The sequence below is a fragment of the Aedes aegypti genome, chromosome 2 (assembly GCF_002204515.2).
Source record: "Aedes aegypti strain LVP_AGWG chromosome 2, AaegL5.0 Primary Assembly, whole genome shotgun sequence".
Taxonomy (NCBI): domain Eukaryota; kingdom Metazoa; phylum Arthropoda; class Insecta; order Diptera; family Culicidae; genus Aedes; species Aedes aegypti.
Window position 1 is genome coordinate 108,535,259 of NC_035108.1, and position 21,897 is coordinate 108,557,155.

The 21,897-nt window shown below is 36.8% G+C and overlaps 1 protein-coding gene across 1 annotated transcript; it reads right to left on the reverse strand.

Moving 5' to 3' along the window:
• Positions 1-543: 543 nt before the first annotated feature.
• Positions 544-20,200, reverse strand: LOC5574067 (SWI/SNF-related matrix-associated actin-dependent regulator of chromatin subfamily E member 1). Its single transcript, XM_001661089.2, has 4 exons — positions 20,040-20,200; positions 19,228-19,982; positions 2,104-2,671; positions 544-1,498 (listed from the first exon to the last, which is right to left on the reverse strand). Exons 2-4 carry the CDS (start codon positions 19,942-19,944, stop codon positions 714-716), a joined length of 2,070 nt encoding a protein of 689 aa, XP_001661139.1. The 5' UTR covers positions 19,945-19,982; positions 20,040-20,200; the 3' UTR covers positions 544-713.
• Positions 20,201-21,897: the final 1,697 nt, after the last annotated feature.

Sequence of the window (21,897 nt, forward strand, 5' to 3'; positions counted from 1 at the left end):
TTTATTTCAGTGTATAGAAACGCTTCGTAAAGGCTACCGGAAAATCCACGTAGCTCTTACGTGTAGCGCCGGTGGAATGGACGAAGTTCAAAAGTTCATGCGTTCATTATGGGCTACCTGATTAACGTAAGAGCTACGTGGAAAGTGCGATGGAAAAAAAAAACACGTATGTTTTCACGTAACAATGACGTTTGGATTGTTTTGAGTTCATGAAAGTGGGGCGCAGCAGAATGTCTCCACACGCGCAGGATAGAGATGGTAGGGAAAGGAAACATAAAAGGAATTGTTCATGCATCGCATGACTTCTTCCGTACATGGAACAACGCCACTTGTAGTAACGAACCATCCCTATTTTTTTGGGAAATTACATAAACGTTACCTTTCGACGACAAAAATGTGTTATCATAAACATGGAACGAGCTCATCAGTTGGTAATTCATCCTCGACTGAAAACGAATATCTTTTCGCATTCGCACAACGCAAACCGCACATACTACTCTCTATTTAAAGGACATTTCTTTCAGAAAGAAAATAAGAGACCACTTGCACGAAAACCCGCTAAACGTTTATTCGTGACGCTAATACACATCGAGATTATGCTGTCGGTCAAGTAGAATATTAGAGCAAGTGAATAGTAGGTTAAAGAACAATAAAATCAAATAGCAATATCGATAGTTACCATATTTCATCAAGAAGACAATTTATACTTATCTCTAGTCGTCATGGGCTGCCTTCTTCTCGGCATCCTTTTTGCTGGACTTCTTCTTCTTGGCCGGTGTCTTTTCTGGTTTTCCTGGCTTTTCCGGAACTTCGGGTTCGTCCGGGTGTGGTCCAGAGGCCGGGCCAACAGGTGGCTGTGGAGGTCCACCTGGGGCTGGGCCACCAGCTCCTGCAGATGGCGGCGGAGCACCTCCCTGAGATGGGCCTGGTCCGTACGGTGAGTGCGGATGGTGTCCTTCGCTATTCGGTCCACCATGGCCGTGGGGATCGGCTCCGTAATGGCCCATCGGACCGCCATGACCCGGACGCGGTGGACCCGGCATGTACTGGCCGGGAGGCGGAGGAGCGTACTGCTGATGATAGGGATAGTGTCCGTACTGGCCATAGGACTGGGGATGGGCTCCGTAGCCACTGGGGAGATAATATGGACGCGGAGGTCCAGCATGGGGATATCCCGGATAGCCGGAGTGAGATGGCATTCCCGGATGTGGTTGCATGTGCGGTGGCATATGATGAGTTGGTGGCGGCGGAGGAGGAGCCTGATGATGGGGAACGGTTACGTTCGGAGGGGGAGCGTGGGGTTCTGCGCCGTGTGGCGGATTCGACGGATAGGGAACCGATGGGGCCGAAGTCGGTTGCGGTGGGGCATGATGATGCGGTGGTGGTGGTGTTGGTGAAGCGGATACCGGTGGGTGCGCAATGGGAGCAGCTTGTGGTGGAATGTCAGGCTTCAGTTCCGGAACGACTGGCGCTTGAGCCGGAGGGGCACGGTATGGTTCTGAAATTAACGATTAAATAAGTGCATTCCTTAAAACTGAGTAATTTTCGCTGAAACCAAGCCGTCATTGGCACACACCGTAAGAATTCAAAAGTTTTGTCGCTGGTTGCTAAAATATGCTAAAACTAGATTAGAAGCATTTTGGTTCACTCATATTGACCGAAATAGTCTATGGGGCCTTCCTTAGCCGAGTGGTTAGAGTTCGCGGCTTCAAAGCAAAGCCATGCTGAAGGTATCTGCGTTCAATTCCCGGTCGGTCCAGGATACTTTCGTCATGGAAATTTTCTTGACTTCCCTGGGCATAGAGTATAATCGTATACGATGTATACGAATGCGAAAATGGCAACTTTGGCAAAGAAAGCTGGCCTAATAACTATGAAAGTGCCCATTGAACACTAAGCTGAGAAGCAGACTCTGTCCCAGTAATGACGTAAAGCCAAGAAGAAGAAGTTGCACCAATTTGAATAAACCAAAATGTTTTTTTTTTCTTTATAGTTTTAGCATATTCTAGCGAACAGCGACAAAAAAATGAATTCTAACAACGTGTGCCGATGGCGGTTTGATTTTAGCAAAATTTCTAAAAAAAAACCCAACTGCCAACTTACCCGGCGGTGGAACAACCGCAGATGGAGCTGGAACAGTCGGAGTCGGCTCCATTGCCGGCGGATGTTGATCCATGGGTGTTTCCTTAGTAGAAGCCTCTTCCTGAGGCTGCTTGGGACGTTGGTTCGCTTCATCTGGTTTCGGTTGCTCAACTTTTTCTTCTTTCTTGGCGGTCGCAGCTGTAGGTGCTGCTTCGTGTGCCGACTTTTCCGGTGCTTCTTGAGCTGGACGTGTTTCTTGAGCGGAAGCAGCTGCTGCTTCCGGTGCTGGTACCGCTGCAACATTCTGCTGTCCGGCTTGGTCGTCTGGCTTTGGAGTAGGTGGTCCACCAGCGGCACCTTTCGATTGATCATCTACGGTTCGGAGACGTTCGCGCTTCAGCATCTCATATTGGCGTTCGACCATTTTCTGGAATGTCTCGTCATCGACCGCCGGTTTGCAATGCTTCTTCAATTCATCCTGGAACTGCTCGCTCGATTCTACGAACTTGCGCTTTCGGTTATCGAACTTCTCTTCAATCAACTGCAGCTCGTGTTGGAGCTTCATCTGATGCATAGCCAAGGATTGAACCTGTTGAGATAAAGTAATGAAGTGTTATTGAACTATGCATTCAGACATCATACAGTTGCGGACAAAACAATAAGACCACTTCAGCCAAAAAAGTTCAATATATTACACATTTGGTCCCGGCAAACATCGACTTGCCGACAAATATAGGCTGTTAAAAAAAGCCATGAAACATGAAACTTCGCATACCAAATAACATGTTAGTTTTCTCACATTTTACCAAATTTTCCGAAGACTTTCCTAAACTTTTCCTTGGCACGAACACGTCTGAACCCTTGAAGAAGACAAAAGTGAAAGCATTGTGCAAATCGGTTGTCCCGTTTTCAAGTCATTTCGTGACTTACATACACCATTCCATTTTTAACTCTTTTTCTACCAAGGGGGTGAAAAACATGCATATCTCTGTCGTTTTCGAAGCGATTAAAAAAAAATCAGCCCTGGAACCGGACACTATTTAAGATTGATATTCATTTTTGCGATTTTGAAATGGATGCGTCTACCCAAAGTTATTAAGCAAAAGGCACTTCCTAGTTTTTTGAAAAACGCATTTTTTCCACAAATTCGACAATAAAACAAAATTTGAAGCGATGACATGTAATTTTTTCGACATTAACTTGCTTAGTTGAGTATAGTGAACATGTTTAAGCAGAAATTGAGAAATTGAGTACACTCAAAATTTCTTTTACTTAAATATTACGAAAACCCTATTTTTTGGACCAGGCAGGCAAACAAACCACTCGCTGGTGGTGACCAATCGATTAAGTTTTCAGCTCAAACGGGTGTTCGGTTCTCCAGATCCGTGTTCTTGAAAATTTGAGGTTTGGCTTCGATGCATCTTCACCTTAAGAGCGGAATTAAAAGGTACAAGGTAATCGATCTACTTTTAAGTCCCTTACTTGCCGAGGTCAAGTGAATATTGTAGAGTAGAAAAATAAATTTTTGATTAAACCTAAAATTGTTTTTACCTACAAAACAACATAAACAGTTGTGTTATGTTGTTTTGTAGGTAAAAATAATTTTGAGTGTTGTTGGTATGTTGAATTCAGATCGGTAATGAAATTTGACTTTACTGTTGAGTGGAGCCGCAAGCAGAGCAAGACTCAAGCAAGGATGGTGGCTATCTACATACATACATACATAAAAATAATTTTGAGTGTAGTCAAAAATTGATTTTTTTTTTACTCTACAGTTTTCAATTGACCTATGCAAGTTAATTCGTGCCAAAAAAAACTACATGTCATAGCCTTCAATTTTAATTTACTGGCCTAAAGATCAAGAAATACGTTTTTAGTGGTGTTTATGAGTAAAATAAATTTTGAGTGTTATCGGAAATTATTTTTTTACTAAAACATGTTCACTTGACCTTCAAAATCAATTTCATGTAAAAAAAACTGTGTGTCATCGCTTTGAATTTTGAATTACAGGCAAACGGATCCAAAAATTAGGGTTTTTCGTAAACAATTTTAAATTAAATTTTGAGTGTAATCAAAAATTTCAATTTCTACTGAAAAATATTCAGTTAACTTTTACAGGTTAATTCATTCCGAAAAAAAACTACATGTCGTAGCCTTGAGTTTTTATTTACAGACGAAAAAACTAGTGAAATAAGTCGTATTTTGTAGGTAAAAAGATTTGACATTTGACCTCATTTGACCTCTGCAAGTAACTTCGTGTCGAAAGAACTACATGTCATAGCCTTCAATTATAATTTACAGATAAAAAAGCTCAAGAAATACGTGTTTCGTGTGGTTTCTAGGTAAAATAAATTTTGAGTGTTATCGGGCAATTCAATTTTTTACTCAAACATGTTCACTTCACTTTCACGATCAATTTAAGAGGAAAATAACCATCATTGTTTTACAAATTTTCAAAACCAGTTTTTTTGCTCAAAATTTATGCGATGTTCAAGAAAATCTATCATTGCACTACACTTGCTATCTGAATTGCGATGATAGATTCTTGAGCCTTAATGTCGAAAAAACTATATGTCACCGCTTTAAATTTTGGCCGAAAAAACTACATGTCGTTACCTTTAGTTTTTTTCTTACAGACGAAAAAACTCGGGAAATAAGTTGTTTATGTTGTTTTGTAGGTAAAAATAATTTTGAGTGGAGTCAAAAAAATATTTTTCTAGTCTACAATACGCATTTGACTACTGCAAGTAACTTGCAGTAGAAAAAAAACTACATGTCACAGCCTTAAATTTTAATTAGCAGACAAAAAAGCTTAAGAAATACGTTTTTGTTTTCTGGGCAAAATAAATTTTGAGTATTATTGGAAAATATTTTTTTTACTAAAACATGTTCACTTGTTTTTCACAATCAATTTTATGTCGAAAAATTATATGTCATCGCTTTGAATTTTGAGTTATAAGCAAGCGGGTCAAACAAATAGGGTTTATCGTAATGTTTTGAGTTAAAGAAATTTTGCGTGTAATCAAAAATTTCAATTTCTGCTCAAATATGTTTACTAGTGATCCTTTATATGAGAGATGAGCGGAAGAAAAATGGAATGATTTGGCAACAGACCAGCAGTGCTGAGTTTGCTCGGCGTTGAGAAAAATATTGTAACACGGACATAACTTCCTCATTGCTAAAAAGTGTATTTTGTTTCGTCATAGATCTTTGAGCTACATTTCCATTTTCCAAACTAATAAACAGCAGAAAAAATCAACAACTATATATTGCATTGACAAAAATTCAAAAAAGGAAAACATTTCATATATTTTGCTCCATGCAAAACCAGAGGCGTCGCGTGGCCTCATTGTCAACCTGTGCACTTCTAAATTAGTATCATTTTATTTTTGTCATTATTAGGTAGGGGAAGTGGTGGTAAAATGAACAGGGGTGGTAAAATGAACACCGTGCCTTTTACCGAGAAAAAACAAATTTCAATGAATTTTTATTACGCACGGACGATTTAGAGCATAAATCCGAGTGTTTGGATTGATACGGAGGTCAATTGAAGTAAAAATATCAACAAAAACTAAGATTTTAGAAAACCACGTTTGAAAATTGGAGCTGACGTAATTTTTGGCTCGGAGGTCTTGAGGTTTTTCAGTGATAAGAATATCGTTGTGATGTGATGTCAAATCTGAAACTTTTACATTTCTTTTTGAATGGGTTACAATTATCTATAGATATATTCTCGGGAATGCAGCGAAAAACGTTAAAAATATTAGTTTTGTTCTCGTTTTTTGCATGATGTTCATTTTACCACCAATAGCTGTTCATTTTACCCACATAGTGCAGGTAAAATAAACATTTCAATTGGGTTTTGCTAGCGATGAAAATATGTGAAAATTTAGCTATTTTGGTCTGAATTCGTGTTGCTGCTTTAGCTAATATCCCTGTTTTTGATCGTGTGCGATAAAACTATACATATTCCTCGTTTTTCTATCAGAAACAAGATGATTTCCTGTTCATTTTACCACCCCTTCCCCTATACCTTGGATTCAAACTATTTTTAATAAAAATGTGTTTTCAAATATAATTTTTTTCTGATTTTTCATTTGTTTGAAAATGTTTAAGATAACATATGAAATTCGGGTTGTTGAGTTTGATTTATCGATTACACCAATAGTTTTTCTATTTAACCAATTTTTCATGATTATGGGCAAATTGTAAATTTGAACATAAAAAATAATTCTTATTATGCGGGTCATCAGTAACGATTTCAGCAGCACTGACGAATAGAATTACTGATCAGAAACGATCAGTATTTTTTTTTTCCTTCAAATTCAAAAATAAACACTTTTAAGTGCATCTCGAAGAAAAGTCAAAATGTGTTTTCATATTTCAAATGTGAAAAAAAATAAGATACTCAAACATTATTTAAATTTTTGATCATCTTAGAAATCGGAAATAAATGTTTGAGCTATCAAACATACTTCAGATTTTATCATTTTTTTCTTGCTTTGTATGAGAAATATAGTAAATTTTTTATTTCGAAAATCGACCATACTTTTTTTTCTATCAAACAAAAATATTTCAGGGTTTTTTTTTTTAAGATTGTGATTACATAATAGTAGCATTCCTAACTATAACCGTTAAGAATTTTTTGGAAAAACACTATTTTGTGTGTGATTTTACACTGTACGGAGCGAAACGGTCCCCAATACGGGGCAATATAAGCCACAATACTAAATCTTATTATTTTAATTGTAAAACCGTTTGCAAGGCAAGGATAGAGTTTTATACAAAAACTCGGTTGAAACCTGATTTGAATCATGAAATTGTATGTTTTGCTGACAGTCTTATAAATCATGGTTCTAAGAGCTTCATTTGTCAGCAACTTTGTCGTTGAAATAAGTTTAACTAGTTAAAAATAATAGTTATAATTCAAATCACGTGCGGCAACTTTATTGCAATGAAATTGCAAAAATGACATGTATTGATTGTATATTTTTGAGCTTTGACCGGCTATAACCATATTGCCCCGTTCCTAGATGTTCCATATAAATTCTGTTGTATTGAAAATTTGTTTCAGAATCAATTTCGTGCAAATAATGCCTATAGATAGTGGAAAAACGATCTGCTGTGAAAAATTATAAACAATAAACAAAACTTCATACAAAGCTTATTTATACATCCAAAATCGTATTTTCGTAGTAGCATCAACGCTTTAGATTTTCATAAATATATGATGTACAAAATCAGATTTTCGCACGGTTTTTACGTTGATGGCTAATTGAAGTATACTTTATGAGGTCCTAAGGTTATCACGATCAAAATCGGGTTTTTAAGTTCAAATGAAAGGTGGCTCATATTACCTCGTAAGACCATACTGCCCCTCCTTACCCTACTTAGTGCACGCATCATGAAATATGCTGACTTTTAAAACATACTACAAGCGTGAAGATGCTGGGGTTGACAAAGGACGCGACCGCTCTTGAGTTAGTTTACTGGTTGTTATTTGATTGGCCACCGTAAGTACCACCGTGCTAATGCTGCATGTTATCAACGCGGGTTTTAACCAGCAAACAACAAAAAGCTACAGCGTGAGTACTGAGTGCCAAGCCAACTAGCAAAAACTTCCTACCGCCAGAAAAATCACGCTTGCACTTCACACCACAAGCGTGAGAGCAAGCAAAACGGATCTCTCTCGTGAACTGATTTCTCTCTTGTCTCGTCATCCGCACGCTCGAACTGATCAAATTTGTTGATGTAGCAAAACTGTGCACCGGCCAGAGTTAACGCTTTGGCTACTAACACACTGGCATTTGTAGTTCAATTAAGCTTCCTACCACATATGCAGGATTGCGTGTACGATACAAGGCAGCGCGTTTCCCGTTGAGAGTGCACACGTTGGTTTCCATCGTCACAGCAGCAAAGTGTAGCATGGAAGAAAATGTTACGGAGCATACATCGCGCGAAGCGCGTTAGGAAAATTAGGTCTCAGATCGCATGAACCAGCTATTGCATTTCATTTGCTTAGCAAAAATTTAATAATTGATAGGTGAAAATTGTGTTGCAACCTATCAGCAATAGAGAAAACATGAAATGGGATAAATTTTGTTGGAAGAATTATTATATTGAACTTCAAAACCAGTACATATTGTAGGTGGTTTGGATGAACGAGTTGCCACCTGTGCAGTGCACATGTTGCACATGCGGACGCGACGCCTCTGTGCAAAACAACTGTTACCGAAATAATTTCAAGCGGATCACATTACTCCTCAAGAAAAATTCAAAACAAACATAACACATGCTCGTTTGGCTCACGCTTTGACAGTTCTCGCTGCTCGATTGGCTCACACTTTGGCAGAAATATCAGCGTCCGCGAATCTCTCTAATAAAGGATCACTAATGTTTACTACATTCAATCAAGCAAATATATGTCGAAAAAACTACATGTCATCGTTTTGAATTTCGCTTTATTGTTGACTTATGAAAAAATTGAGTTTTTCAAAAAAATAGGAAGTGCCTTTTGCTCAATAACTTTGGGTAGACGCATCTATTTCAAAAACCCAAAGATGAACATAAATCTTGAATATTGTTTGAAAATCACTTCGAAAACTAGAAAGATATGCATGGTCAAAGTTGCACTTCCTATTCTCTGAGGAGGTTGGGAGTACAGGTGTTAATATAGATTACCGTCAAACGGGGTGACTTGCAACGGCGGGGTGACTTGCAACACATTGTAATTTACAACTAAATTTCACTATAAAACACAATTTTCAATAGAAAATTCGTTTTAAATTGGTGCTTCAATACGTGTGACTCACTATTCAAGTAGGGGCCACGATTAAAATTGTTATTATAAATATGTTCATACAATAAACATAATTCATTTCAATGTCTAGAAAACTGATACTTGATGGAGGTTCGAAATCGTGACCTGAAAACATGAGATATATTTAATGTACAAAAGTAATACTCTTCATGTTGTTTCTATAACTAATAAGTGATAATATGGCAAACTTTATTTTACGAAATTGTAGCAACAACTTTTTAATAAAAATATTTTTTATACACATGTACCTATGCGGGGTGACTTGCAACACTTTATTTCTAAGCAATTTAGAGTTTCATAAAAGTTAAAAACTTTTGTGTTAGGTCTACTTTATAATCAAAAGAGTAATAATTCATCAATCAACTACAAACACTCGTTAAAAATATTGTTCAGTTAAGATATTGGACCTTGATGATTTAACGTCTCTTTTTCCCATACAAAAATAGCTCAATTATTTTCTTACAAAATGTTCTTCTAAATGTTCTTGTACTGGTTCGAATGCTTTAAATACATGAATAACAATACTTAACAAGTGTTACTAACAAAAAATATCAACATTTTGTTGGAAAAAACTAAATTAGCAGTGAGTGTTGCAAGTCACCACGCACAAGAACATTTAAAAAATTTCACCTTTTTGACGACTTTTGATATGACAAAATAATTCGATTCAATTTTCTATCATCTCATTCAGTAGGCGAGCGGGCCATTCAAAGTTCTACAAGAAATTTAGATTTTTAGATTACGTTTAGATCATGGTTTTGGTTGATTAAAGTTGAAAAGTGTTGCAAGTCACCCCGTTTGACGGTATATAGATAAAAGATAGATAGATAGATAGATAATAAAAAGTGTTTGTTTCAGTTCTTTGGGCCTTCCTTAGCCGAGTGGTTAGAGTCCGCGGCTACAAAACGAAGCCTTGTTGGAGGTGTCTGGTTTCGATTCCCGGTCGGTCCAGGAACTTTTCGTAATGGAAATTTCCTTGACTTCCCTGGGCATAGAGTATAATCGTACCTGCCAAACGATATACGAATGCGAAAATGGCAACTTTGGCAAAGAAAGGTAATAATTGTGGAAGTGCTCATAAAAACACTAAGCTGAGAAGCAGGCTCGGTCCCAGTGAGGACGTTAATGCCACGAAGAAGAAGATGTTGTCACTCTTCTTGTTAACCCATACATATAACACAAAATAATTATGTCACTAGAAAAATGGAGAAACTTATATTGTCCATATAGGCATAACTGTCCCATGTGGAAAAAAGTACACATGGATACAGATCCCTAAACTTGGGCATTTTGTATGGAAAAACAGCATTGTCTACTCATTTACAGAAATGAATTTTCCTGATATTTCCAGGTTTTTTTAGGCATCAAAAGATAATTTCATTTTCATTTTCATTTTGCAGCGTTTGGTGGGGCAATGAGAGCGCAAGTCAGTCCAAAGCCGGGGGAAGGGATAGGTAATGGCCGTAATAGTCTATGCGGACCACTTGAACACCATCGGAAAGGATAAGAAGGGTTGGGGTAGGGTATAGGGAATGGAGAAGACTTGACACAGTAATGCGATTAATGCTGCAAAATGTAGTTTTGAAGTTAGATTTGACTTATTAAAATTCCAAATAGATCGGCCATTGTACAAGTAAGAAAGAATATGCTGATCGCTTTCTAGAAATTTTATAAACAACAAAATAATAACAATATGAGAGTGATGCTAAGGGCTGCTGATGGCACAATGCGACGCTTTAGGAGATTTTGATACTGATTGAACATTACTATACAGAGCGCAATTCAATCGATGGTGATAACTTTACAAACTTTATCTGTTTTTGCACTGATTGACGATGCTGATTTATATAAAAATATTTGATATTATTAGTTCATTTGTTTGTGTGATCTAAGTGTTAATAATGGAAAAAAAATTACATACCCTTTATAATAATACTTCCCTGATCAGAAATATTATATTTTGAGCACCCTTTTCGAAGCTATTCTATCCAGGTATCCATGTACTGCTTTCAATCCTGAAATTATTCTTATTGTGCATGCTCATGCATTATATTAGTGATGATCATAATCATGCAACAGATAAGAAGGAGAGAAAAAGAGAATATAGGAACAGTGATTAGTAATGAGTTAATTATGTAGTTTTGTTAGAATTATAAACAATTAAACAGTAGTAATGAATAGCTTTTAAAATGACTTTGCAGCATACCTGAGCCTTTCGGATCGTAAGACCGATGTATAAAAATAGTTTGTTTCGAAATTGTCCGCGTGGTCTTCTAGTGCCCCTATTAGATAAGAATCAGTCATAGACATACATACCGAATGCTCGCCATGACCCTATGACCAACATTTGTATATGTATGGCCTTAGCTGATGTGGCTTTTCTAATAGGTAGTTCTTTCACTCATTGATTGTCTTCAAAACCTTGTCAAGTATAGAAAATTGATTTTATTTCATTTATTACTACATTGAAGCTACGGGAGCGGGCCATTTGGCATAAAGCCATTTGGCATAAGGTCATTTGGCATAACGCCATTTGGCATAAAGGACATTTGGCATAACGGTCATTTGGCATAACGGACATTTGGCATAATTTTTAACTAAGTGAAAGATGAGGGTCATTTGGCATAACGGACATTTGGCATAATTTCAATATATTTTCTGTACATACTTAAATTGAAGATTTTAGCATTTTATTACTGTTTTATTTTAGTAACAGCTGAATCTGTTCTATAATAATTTATTTATTCTCTTCTCTGGCAAGCCGCCGAAGAAGCCAATAAGTGCGATATGAATCCATCAGAAGAATCCGGTTAAATCATACCACCGAATTCAATCGGACTGTAAACTTTGTAGATGTATTTTATACGACTTATGTTGACTTCCAATCCGGTGATATCGCTTACTAATAGACGAAATACCGATAAAGAAAAAGATGGTGAATTTCTTTCAGAAGCTTCCAAGTTAATCAAAAACAACTAAAAAACGATGCACTTTTTCTTTCTATATAAATACACGTTTTATATTTGATTTTATATGCTCTGTAAGAGCTCTAAGAGAATGATAAAATCAACCCGTTAATTCAGGACGAAGTTGTGAACTCTTTACATCGCGTCAAGATTCTGAGGTGACGGTTAATTCGCCTCTGGATTACCAAAGGTATAATAAGGTTTCAAGTGTTTTATTGATCTCATCAGATTTTTTCCTTCTTTTGCACATAGACTATTCATTCGAGTTATACTGGTTTCATTACTATTGAAAATAGTTCAGCTTATATTTTAATTGGGAATTTTACCTTCTTTAAATAATCGGAAGTTCTTTGTAGTTGTCCTGATAAAACTATTATATGCATTAAACTTGCCTAAATTTTCATAAGAGATTTTTCCTTCTTTTGATCATAGGCTGTTCTTTCAAGAGTGAAGTATTTCTCATAGTTATTGATGTTAAAGCTTATAATAAGGGCATCAGGGGTAATATGCACCCCAGGAGTAAAACTACTTTTTGGGGATTCTATGAATATTTTAGAAAAATTTAGACATTTTCCTGGAAGTTGAATTTGTAAAATCGCATGTTGTGGGCAGAGCCGTAGCGTGGGTTCATGGCGCCCTTCCATTTAAGCGCCTCTCAATCAAAACTGTACACATCTATTTAACATGGTGAGAGTTAACGCGAACTATATCATTAGAATTCATTAGAAAAGAATCGTAGGGTGCTAGAAATTTAGAACATATTTGATTATTGAGTTAATTCCTGCAGGACAAAACGCAAATTCTTTTTTCTATTAGGGCAGATTGCCAACTATTGCACAGACTAAAAACGTGCCAATTATTGAACAACCCGTGTATTCCTTATGGATGTGCAATAATTGAAGTGTTTTTAGTCTATGCTATATTTTGCTATCTATCCTAAATGTTATTTAAAAAATTCCCAAGAATATTACAATTTATATAATAAGAAACAAATATGAAAAATCGGTGTTCTAACAATTTTTTGGTGGCAATTTTAGTAAAATGTTTATTTAAAGAAAAATTCTTCTAAACATTTTAAAAATATTGATTAAAAAAATAAAAGCTTCTTTATCCGATATTTATATCATATGACACTAATAGTACAACCTTGAAAAAAACCAAAGCCATACGCTTATGTGTTACACTTTTCACCACACTGCTGCCGTATAAGGCTTGCGAGCTTTTCTTAACAGAGTTGTACAAAATACAACAGCACGACTACTGAAGTGTTAAAAACGTAAATAAAAAAAATCATTTTTCATAAAAAAAAATTAGTGCTAAAAAGATTTTTTTTCAATTCACGTTGTCTTGGCCAAGACATTTTCATAAAGTATCATTTAAAAAAGTAATTTTAAATGAATTTTTAAGGAAAGGTACGATGGGTTACGTCATCTATAGCTTTCTGAAAACCAAAAATGAGTATATCAATCCTACTGATTCAATTTTTTTTGTAAAATCAAATGGCTATCAGCTAGCGTACAATATTTTTAAGTGTTATTAAAAATGTACCACTGATTTGGGAAGAATAATTCGCAGAATGCTGTGCGGATTTGTTAATTTCTTAGAAAACCACACCCTGGATTAAATATGTCATCAAGATGGTTTAAAAAGTTCAAAAGTGTCGGTGAACCGCAAAGCGTTCTATCATAACCACACATAGTTTATATAGAAGACCTTGATTATTTGAGAATCTCGACATTTTTTTGGTTGAATCCAGTCAAATACTATGTTAGATTCATGCTCAGTATTTCATGAAAATTTCTTTCAGGATCCATATTGTGATTCATAGAGATTGTGTTTGAATTCAATATGTATTTTCAAACTTTACCATTTGTGTCACGCGTGTTGGCGCCCCCTTAAGGCTTGCGCCCTTGGCGGGTGCCAACCTGGCCAACCGCACGCTACGGCACTGGTTGTGGGTCACTCCTATCCGCCCTTGACGAATCTTTTCCAATTGTTTTACAAATACTCATAAAAGGCACCGTGGGGTTGTTTTGCCTCAAGAGTGCATATTACCCCAGAATGCCTTACGTCTTATTCAATTTGTTTTTCCTCAACTTGGGTGAGATGTCATTCTCCTCCAAGTTTAAGATTGCAACTTGTGAACTGAACTCTGCATCGTTGCTTGCGTATAGCAATAAACTACTCGGGGAATATTTAAGTCAAAGAAACCAAGACTTGTGGTTGCTAGAGCTATGACATATATTACTTAGTACGATCCGAGGGATCAAAGCAACCCGATCTAGCAGAAGGACGAAAAAGTGTTAAACCTTTTTGGTTACTGTCAAAATCTAACTACAAACATCTGAAGGTGGCTATCACCGCTAGCAGAGAAGTGAATAAGTGCTTACATTTAGGATGTACTTTTTTCAGCACGAACTGTTTCTTGAGCTACTACTCAAAAGCTAATTATGTGTATATCAATGATGGTGTAACTTTCTTCATGAATAAGCTGAATAAGTTCGTTGAAATTCATTATAAATCCATGCTAACAGTAGTTCACTTTTGTTTTCAATTTCGGGCGAACGGCATTCGGCCAAATGATCCGGAACCGAAAATGCTGAACATATTATCAGAAGCAACTATGGCTCTAAAATCAATAAATCGAGACGAAAACCTCATGTCCGCCTAAACTAGCTTCCTGAACCAGTGTGCAGTGCTTGATCGGGTTCGTTTTTAATTTCAAATTAAGAAATATTGCGTCACTGATTGACACCCTAGCTCATCTTCTGTTATCCTGTTTAGTCATGATATTTATCTAGAGATTTACCCTTCTTTTAAACATAAGGTATTCTTTCGAGGGTTATTGCTATAGCGATTCGACGCGTTATTTTATTATATAGGAATTTGCCCTTCTTTCTAACATGACTTTTTCTTTTGCGTAATATTTATTACAACAGTTTTTTCACATAGAAGAAGGAGTATCTGAATAAAATATAAAATACCAATAAATCATAAATACTAAATAACCCTTACTTTTCAGATGGTTTGATATTATGCCAAATGTCCGACATGCCAAATGACCTTTACTTCACATATGGTTTGATATTATGCCAATTGATTCTTACTTTACATATGGCTTGATATTATGCCAAATGTCCGTTATGCCAAATGACCCTTTATTTTCACATTGTTCAAAATTATGCCAAATGACCGTTATGCCAAATGGCTGTTATGCCAAATGTCCTTTATGCCAAATGGCGTTATGCCAAATGACCTTATGCCAAATGACTTTATGCCAAATGACCCAGACCCTGAAGCTACATTGTACTTATTATGTATTAGGTATTATTTTATGTTTTTGTCACTATTGATATTATCAAGGCCAAAATTCCCAGTGAGTGAAGAATTTTATAGTACTAGAACACCATAGAAGATCGCTAAACATTACCTAATCATGGAACGGCTTTTTGCTCTATTATTTTAGGTAGATGCTATTGATCTCCCTTTGCTCCTATCCGCAACCCGGTGCACGCGCCCTGTTGGTTTTCGAAAACCTCGTAGAAGATTACAAACCGTCAATGGCATTCCCAATTACTACCCCACATTGCACATTCAAGGGTCTGATTGTGCTCCTAACCCACCCTCAGTTGGTAATCTTCTCGCCAGTTTGAAATTATATTTTCCCGAAGTGAAAATAATTTTGATGAGTGATAGCCTAGTGCAGCCCAACTGCATAGTACAGTAGTTTAACAAGAATTTTTAGGTCAGAAGATAAAATCTAAATTTTGTAATAAAAAGGTTGCCATTGCTTTGAAATTCACCCAACATCTAATCAAAACTACTAACAACAGCGATCAATTATCAAAATTCATCGCTCCCTGGAAAATATAATCCCAAGCCCAGGGTTTTTTAGGCATCAAAAGATAATTCCAGGTTTAAGGAAATTACCATACATAAATGATCGATGGTTTTTTTTTTCAAATTTTAGATGACTCTAAACTTATAAAGTTCCCATCTTCTACTTTGAAACTTCTAACAAAAAAATCCAACGATAAATTTCAAAGAATTTTCACTTCAATAAAAAAAACTATCTGTTCGTTCTAAATGTGTAAAAGAAAATTGATGATTTTGTTTTAATTTACCATCAGTGCACCAGTATCCGCTCATGCTCCAGTAGCCCACTCACACTGAAAAAAGTTAAGTTTGCACAGAGTAAATTTGAAAACTTTAGCCGCTATACGATCCAAATCGACAAATTGAATCATACTGTGGACATTTTTTTTTGTGTATTTACTCAAATTACCTTACTTTTTAAGCTCGTGAGCGGGCTACTGGAACATGAGCGGATACTGGTACGTTGGCGGTACATGAGAACCAAAATGCTTATCAAATGATCTGAAAATGCCTTTAATCATCAAAGTAAGATATGAAGAAAACACTCTATTCGAACTAAAGAAAAAATAGCCTTCCCTTCAAAATGGTGTTCAGCGACGTACCCAGAAGATTTCTCTGGAGGTCGTTTTGAATATTTTTATAGATGATATCTTGGGGAAAGTGACTGACCGTTCCTGAAAGTAACAACTTTAAAGATCTGAAAAAAGCAAAAAGAAAGTCAACGAAAACCAAGATTTGAGAGTTAAATTCTTCATTTGAACAAACATTTCTTTTACAATATTTTTTAGACTTTTTTTTTTTGAATTCCTCGTATCATTACGACTGTTATTTTGCTGTAGATTTCTTTCACATATTACTCCGAAGATCTATTATGGAGTGTGACTTGTGATTTTCCACGAAATTTCTAAGTAATTCTTCCAAGGATTTCGTTTTAGATACATTAATGAATTCAGTCTGGATTTTTTCTAAGGATCAGACATCCCTCCAAAGATTGTTTCATTTTTCAAGGAACCTTCTAAGTAAGGTTTAGAACTCTGGAATAAACCTTTGTGTAAGAACTCCCTTTAGGGTCTGTGAAAAATTTTCTAGAAGTAACAACTGGAAAAAATCGCTATAAAAGCCATTGAAAAAAATCCAGTGCAATCCTGGAATAATTGGATTTCTTCAAAGTAATTTTTATGAAAATAACTGGAGGTAGTAGCGTTGGAGTGTTCTAGGATTTTCTAGATTATATTTAGAGGAATTTGTTTAAGCATCCCTTGAGAAATTGCTGGTAGCATTCCAGAAAGAGTACCTGAAAGTATTCCAAAAGGAATCTCTGGAGATATCACTAGAATTCCTGAAGCACTCCTCGGGATCTGAGAAAAATATAATTAAGAACTTGTGGAACAGCCGCGTAATAGTCTCTGAAGGCTTTGCTGGAGCCTCTAGAATTTTGCACCAGGAAACACAGCAGGCTGATTAAGACAAAATAGACCAATTTGATTAATATAGAGACTTTCAAGACCTTATATCCAAAATGGGCATTTTAAAGACTAGATGACTAAATGGTTAAATGACTGCACATCGGAAGTAGCGATAGAGCGAAAAAAATTTCGATTGAAAAGATTTTGAGTCGCAAAAAGGACATATTCTACCATGCAATACTAATTCAAAACAATTTCCTCGATTGTGGCTGAAATTCCTTAACTAACTTTTGTCACTGACTGTATTGTAAACACTTAGTAATAGTATGAGATGAACCAGCCTAAGGCTGAAAGTCTCAATAATAAAGGAAAAAAAAACTTAGTAGAGTAGTACTAAAAGAAACTTTTTTTTTTCTATTGAACAATATGAAGGAAGAATATAGAAAATTTTTACATCACTCGAAATCATTTGATCCATGCTTCAAAGGAAAAATATATAGGGAGCCGGATCCTATTCTTGGCCCTTTTTGATTCACTTGGGCAGTGGGGTTTTTTTGAAAGCTAGAGAACTCATATTTGGCCACAAGATGCGTCGTACTGAAGTGTGCTTCTTATTGCAAAGTTTCAAATAATTCGGCCGAGAAAAACCCCCCATGTCAAAGTGAATCATGGAAGTGCCCAGTGGTTCTGCACTCTAAGTTTTGTAAAAATACGATTTCGATTTGTGTTTTGCATACGCCATAAAGCTAGTGCTACTGTAAGAACTTAAATTAGAAAAAAGTGCTTCTATAGGTACATATAGTTGTAGTTTCATATTTGTTCCACAAAACCAAGATAAAAAAGCTTTCAGATGATGTGAAAATAATGCCGCTGGCTTTATTTCTGTGGAAATTGCTAATAAACTTTTGCGAGGAACTCTGAAAACTGTGTAACATCTGTATCTGTGTAAAACATAATTCAATTAAATCCCTGGATACAATTCTGAAGGATTTTCTGTAAGTATTCATTGAAAAACATTAAACAGAGTCCCTCATGAAATTTATGTAGAAATACTCAGAATAATTGCTGTAGTATTTGTTGGAATTTTGAAGCATCCGTGGATATTTTACTCAAAAAAATCCTGCTCGAGAATTTGATTGCAAGAATTGCAAGAATAATTCGTAAATGAAAATTTCTAGAGGAATTTAACCCTGTTTTCCCATGGTACCTAGCTCCAGAGCTCCTTTAATTTATGAGGAACGTGAGACAAAGATGGCTCCTAGATTTCTACCTTATCCAACTAACCCAATATCCTTCCCATGACAGCTGTGGAGATGCAGAGGTATATTCGATCCAATGGTTATCTAACTAACATTCCCCGATGACCGTATTGGGCGTGGCCGGCTCCGTTATTGTCTTTTAAGCTATAAACTCTCGATGTATGTATGTTGAGAATGGTTAGCTAATCCTAAGCACCATTCATTAAATGTTTGTGCAACTTCAATTGTTCTCGCCAATCACAGAGTGCAACTCCGAAGCGATCATCCACGCTCAATGTTCATGCCAAAGCTCAGTTATAATAGAGGATCCTGGAGTTCTGTAAAAGCTCTGGAATAAACCCTTTGCAGATTTGTTTGGAAAACCCCTGTAGGAATTTTCTGAAGATCTGCTAGAGTAACTACTGTAAAAATTGATGGAAAATTGGGATGGGTAAAAAATCTGGAAGAGCTTTCTGCATTTTTTTAATAGGAGATAATTCATATAGGAAATTCCTGGTTAGGTATTTCGAAACGTAATTCTCAAATAGGAGAAGGATATTAGTGGTAAAAAAGAGCCTTTAAAGACCTTCCATTGAAAATAGAAATTTTTTAGGGACTACATTAAAATAAAGACCAAGTCTCTAAAAAGAGATCTGTTACCAGTCCTATAAAGGGCTCTGCACAAAAATATTTCTCTCTCATAACTTTTTTCTCAAAACTAGTGAACATTAATGCCACTAAAAATCGAAATCTCATACAAAATCAACAGTGCAGTGCCCAATTGATCTAACCTCAGCTCGCAGAGACGCTTTGAGGAAAACGATTTTCAAGTTACAAACCTGTCTCTTTAGAACGTGCATCCTCTGGGTGGTGACAACCGAGCGGACATCCGGAACCACCGCATCCGAGAATATCTCATTGATCAAACGATGATTCCGAGAGAATCTGGCATACGCAACATGCTTAAACGAATAGCCATCATCCTGATCGTCTTCGTCCTCGGCCGGTTGGATATCGATCCTCCGATCCTGTTGGCTGCCTTTCGAGCTGGATCGAGTATTCTCATGCCCATCGCCATCCCCACCTGGCTTGGACTTATTCTTGGCCGTAAGATATGCCAAATAGGCCGGTGAGCTATGGTATGCCTTCAAGTTCTTTTCATATTCCAACTTTTCCGCTTCGTACTCCGTGATGAATTCCTCCTTCTCGCTTTCCGGCAAATCACGCCACTGTTGCCCGATAATCTTGCCCACTTCCCACAGCTTCAAATCCGAATTGGACACTTTAATCGAATCCCAAACCTTCCGCGAGTATCGCATATACGGCATCAACGGCTTTTCCGGAGCCTTCGGGGGCTTAATGATCTTGGCCTCAGCAGTGGCCGCAGACTTCCCCAACTTCTGCGGAGTAAAGGCCGGATTGCCGTGGGCGCTGTGCATGAACGGGCTGGAGTTGTCCTGCTTGCGGCTGTCCGAACTGGAACCGGAAGGGCGCAATCGTTGCGTCGTCGGTGTCGATACCGGTACGTGTTGTTTGTAGTTGGTCGGGAGCGCCATTTTGGATTCCAACTCCTCCGGGACGCAAGAAAACCGTGCTGAAAAGGGGCATATTTTCAATACAATACTCGTTATTTCATTGAAATTTCACTCACCTGATGTAACTTGTAGTTCTGGCTAATGTTTAACCTATATAAAACAACAATTTAACAAGATTTTCAAGTAAATTTTCAGCTAAACCTGTTTGTTGACATGGACACAGAACGAGAAGCTTCACTCTTGCAAAAGTGACCTGTCAAACTTGAAAGAAGTGACAGAACAGCTGCAAACAAAAGGCCTTTTTGGTTACGGCCTGTTACGGCATACATTTGAAAAGGGCTTGTTGAACATGTTCAATGAATTACGATAGGGTGGTTCATAACTGAGACGAGACTCGCGAAGACGGTCTTCTTTTTCTGTGATTGCTGAGTTTTTTTTTCTTATTCCACTTTGTGCATACCAATTATGCGCATGCGCATACCAATTATGCGCATGCTGTTCAAATCCTCACATGAACCTCTCAGCAAAAAATGATTAAGTTTGCATCACATCGCATCATAAATAGCCGTTTGAGTGAAATTTCATGCCAGCAAACGTAGCAGACATTAGAAATAATTAATCTTTTGCTTAGATTTATCAGCAACTTTGAAAAAAACTGCTCCGCCGACTGAGGTTTTTAATAACAGTTTACTTTGAACACAATACTTTTAACTTTTTCAGCCATAAAAACGGTGGGCTGCATTTGACGTTTCGTGAGAGGGGAATCTGGGCTGCATATGACGTTGATATTTTTCCTCTTCGCGAGTCTCTCTCAGGTTCATAACATCATTTTTGATCATTCGATTTTTGTCTACACTGAAACAAGCGTTCAGGAGTAATGACAACCATGGGCCTATTCACAAATTTCATAACGCGGAAGGGGGTGGGTGAGTTTCCTCAGCATGTTACAGCTCATACAAAATAAAAAAAATATTTTCTCAACAAAACGTTACGAAGGGGGTGGTGGGTGTCGAATATATATTCGGCGTTATGACATTTGTGAAGGAACCCTAATTTTTCCTGTACCTATTTTGCGCTATCTCGTGGTAAGAAGTCGAAATTTAGTGACAAAGTCAACTATTTTGAGCAACCTCCGGCTGAGGATTAGCATAATTGTAAGAAATAACAATGATAAATTGCCTTAATTTAGAAGTGGAATCGGAAGAAGTTTTGTTGAATGGGCTGACAAAATCGGGTCATCTATAGATGCAACAACTTACCAAACAAACAGCATTCATCGGTTGCGGTAAAATAAAAATGGCAGCTTGTTAGTTCGAGCACAACAAAATCAGAACTGTGTTGCTAGATTCAATATCGCATTTCAAAAGAATGCGATCATACATCGATTTCGTGTGATTCTTCCTAACTTAGTTGCAATAACTGGGTTGTAGCTGTTTGTGTGTAATATTCACATTCCTTCAATATATATATGACATATACCCAACATAATGAAAAATACTAAATTCCATTTTTTGTGTAATTTCGGAAAGATGTAATATAACATCGAACCGGTGTGATTGTGTGTCTGGAAAACACGATTACATCGGGATTTTTTTTTACACCAACGGTATTACTTTGTCTGTGGTATTACGGTATTACCATCAGTATTACATCGAGCCATATTACATTATTTTTTGCTGTGTAGTAGTATTAAAGCTGGAAATACAGAAAACCATCTAGCGTCTCCACTTTCTTGGCAGCTTTGTAGACAATTCATTTCAGATCCTTAATCACTTCCCTTGAGCAGTCTGTCAATCAAATATATAGCATAACATATAGAGAAAAACGGAACACCTCTGCTTGAAAAGGATTTGATTGACTATGCCGCATCAGTTTGTTTATTTTGTTTGACAGCTGCCTGTACCGAAAAGTCAGCCCATACACGCTCGTTCAGATCTACTCAAAAGTGAGTAGATTTCGACTCACTTCGGAACA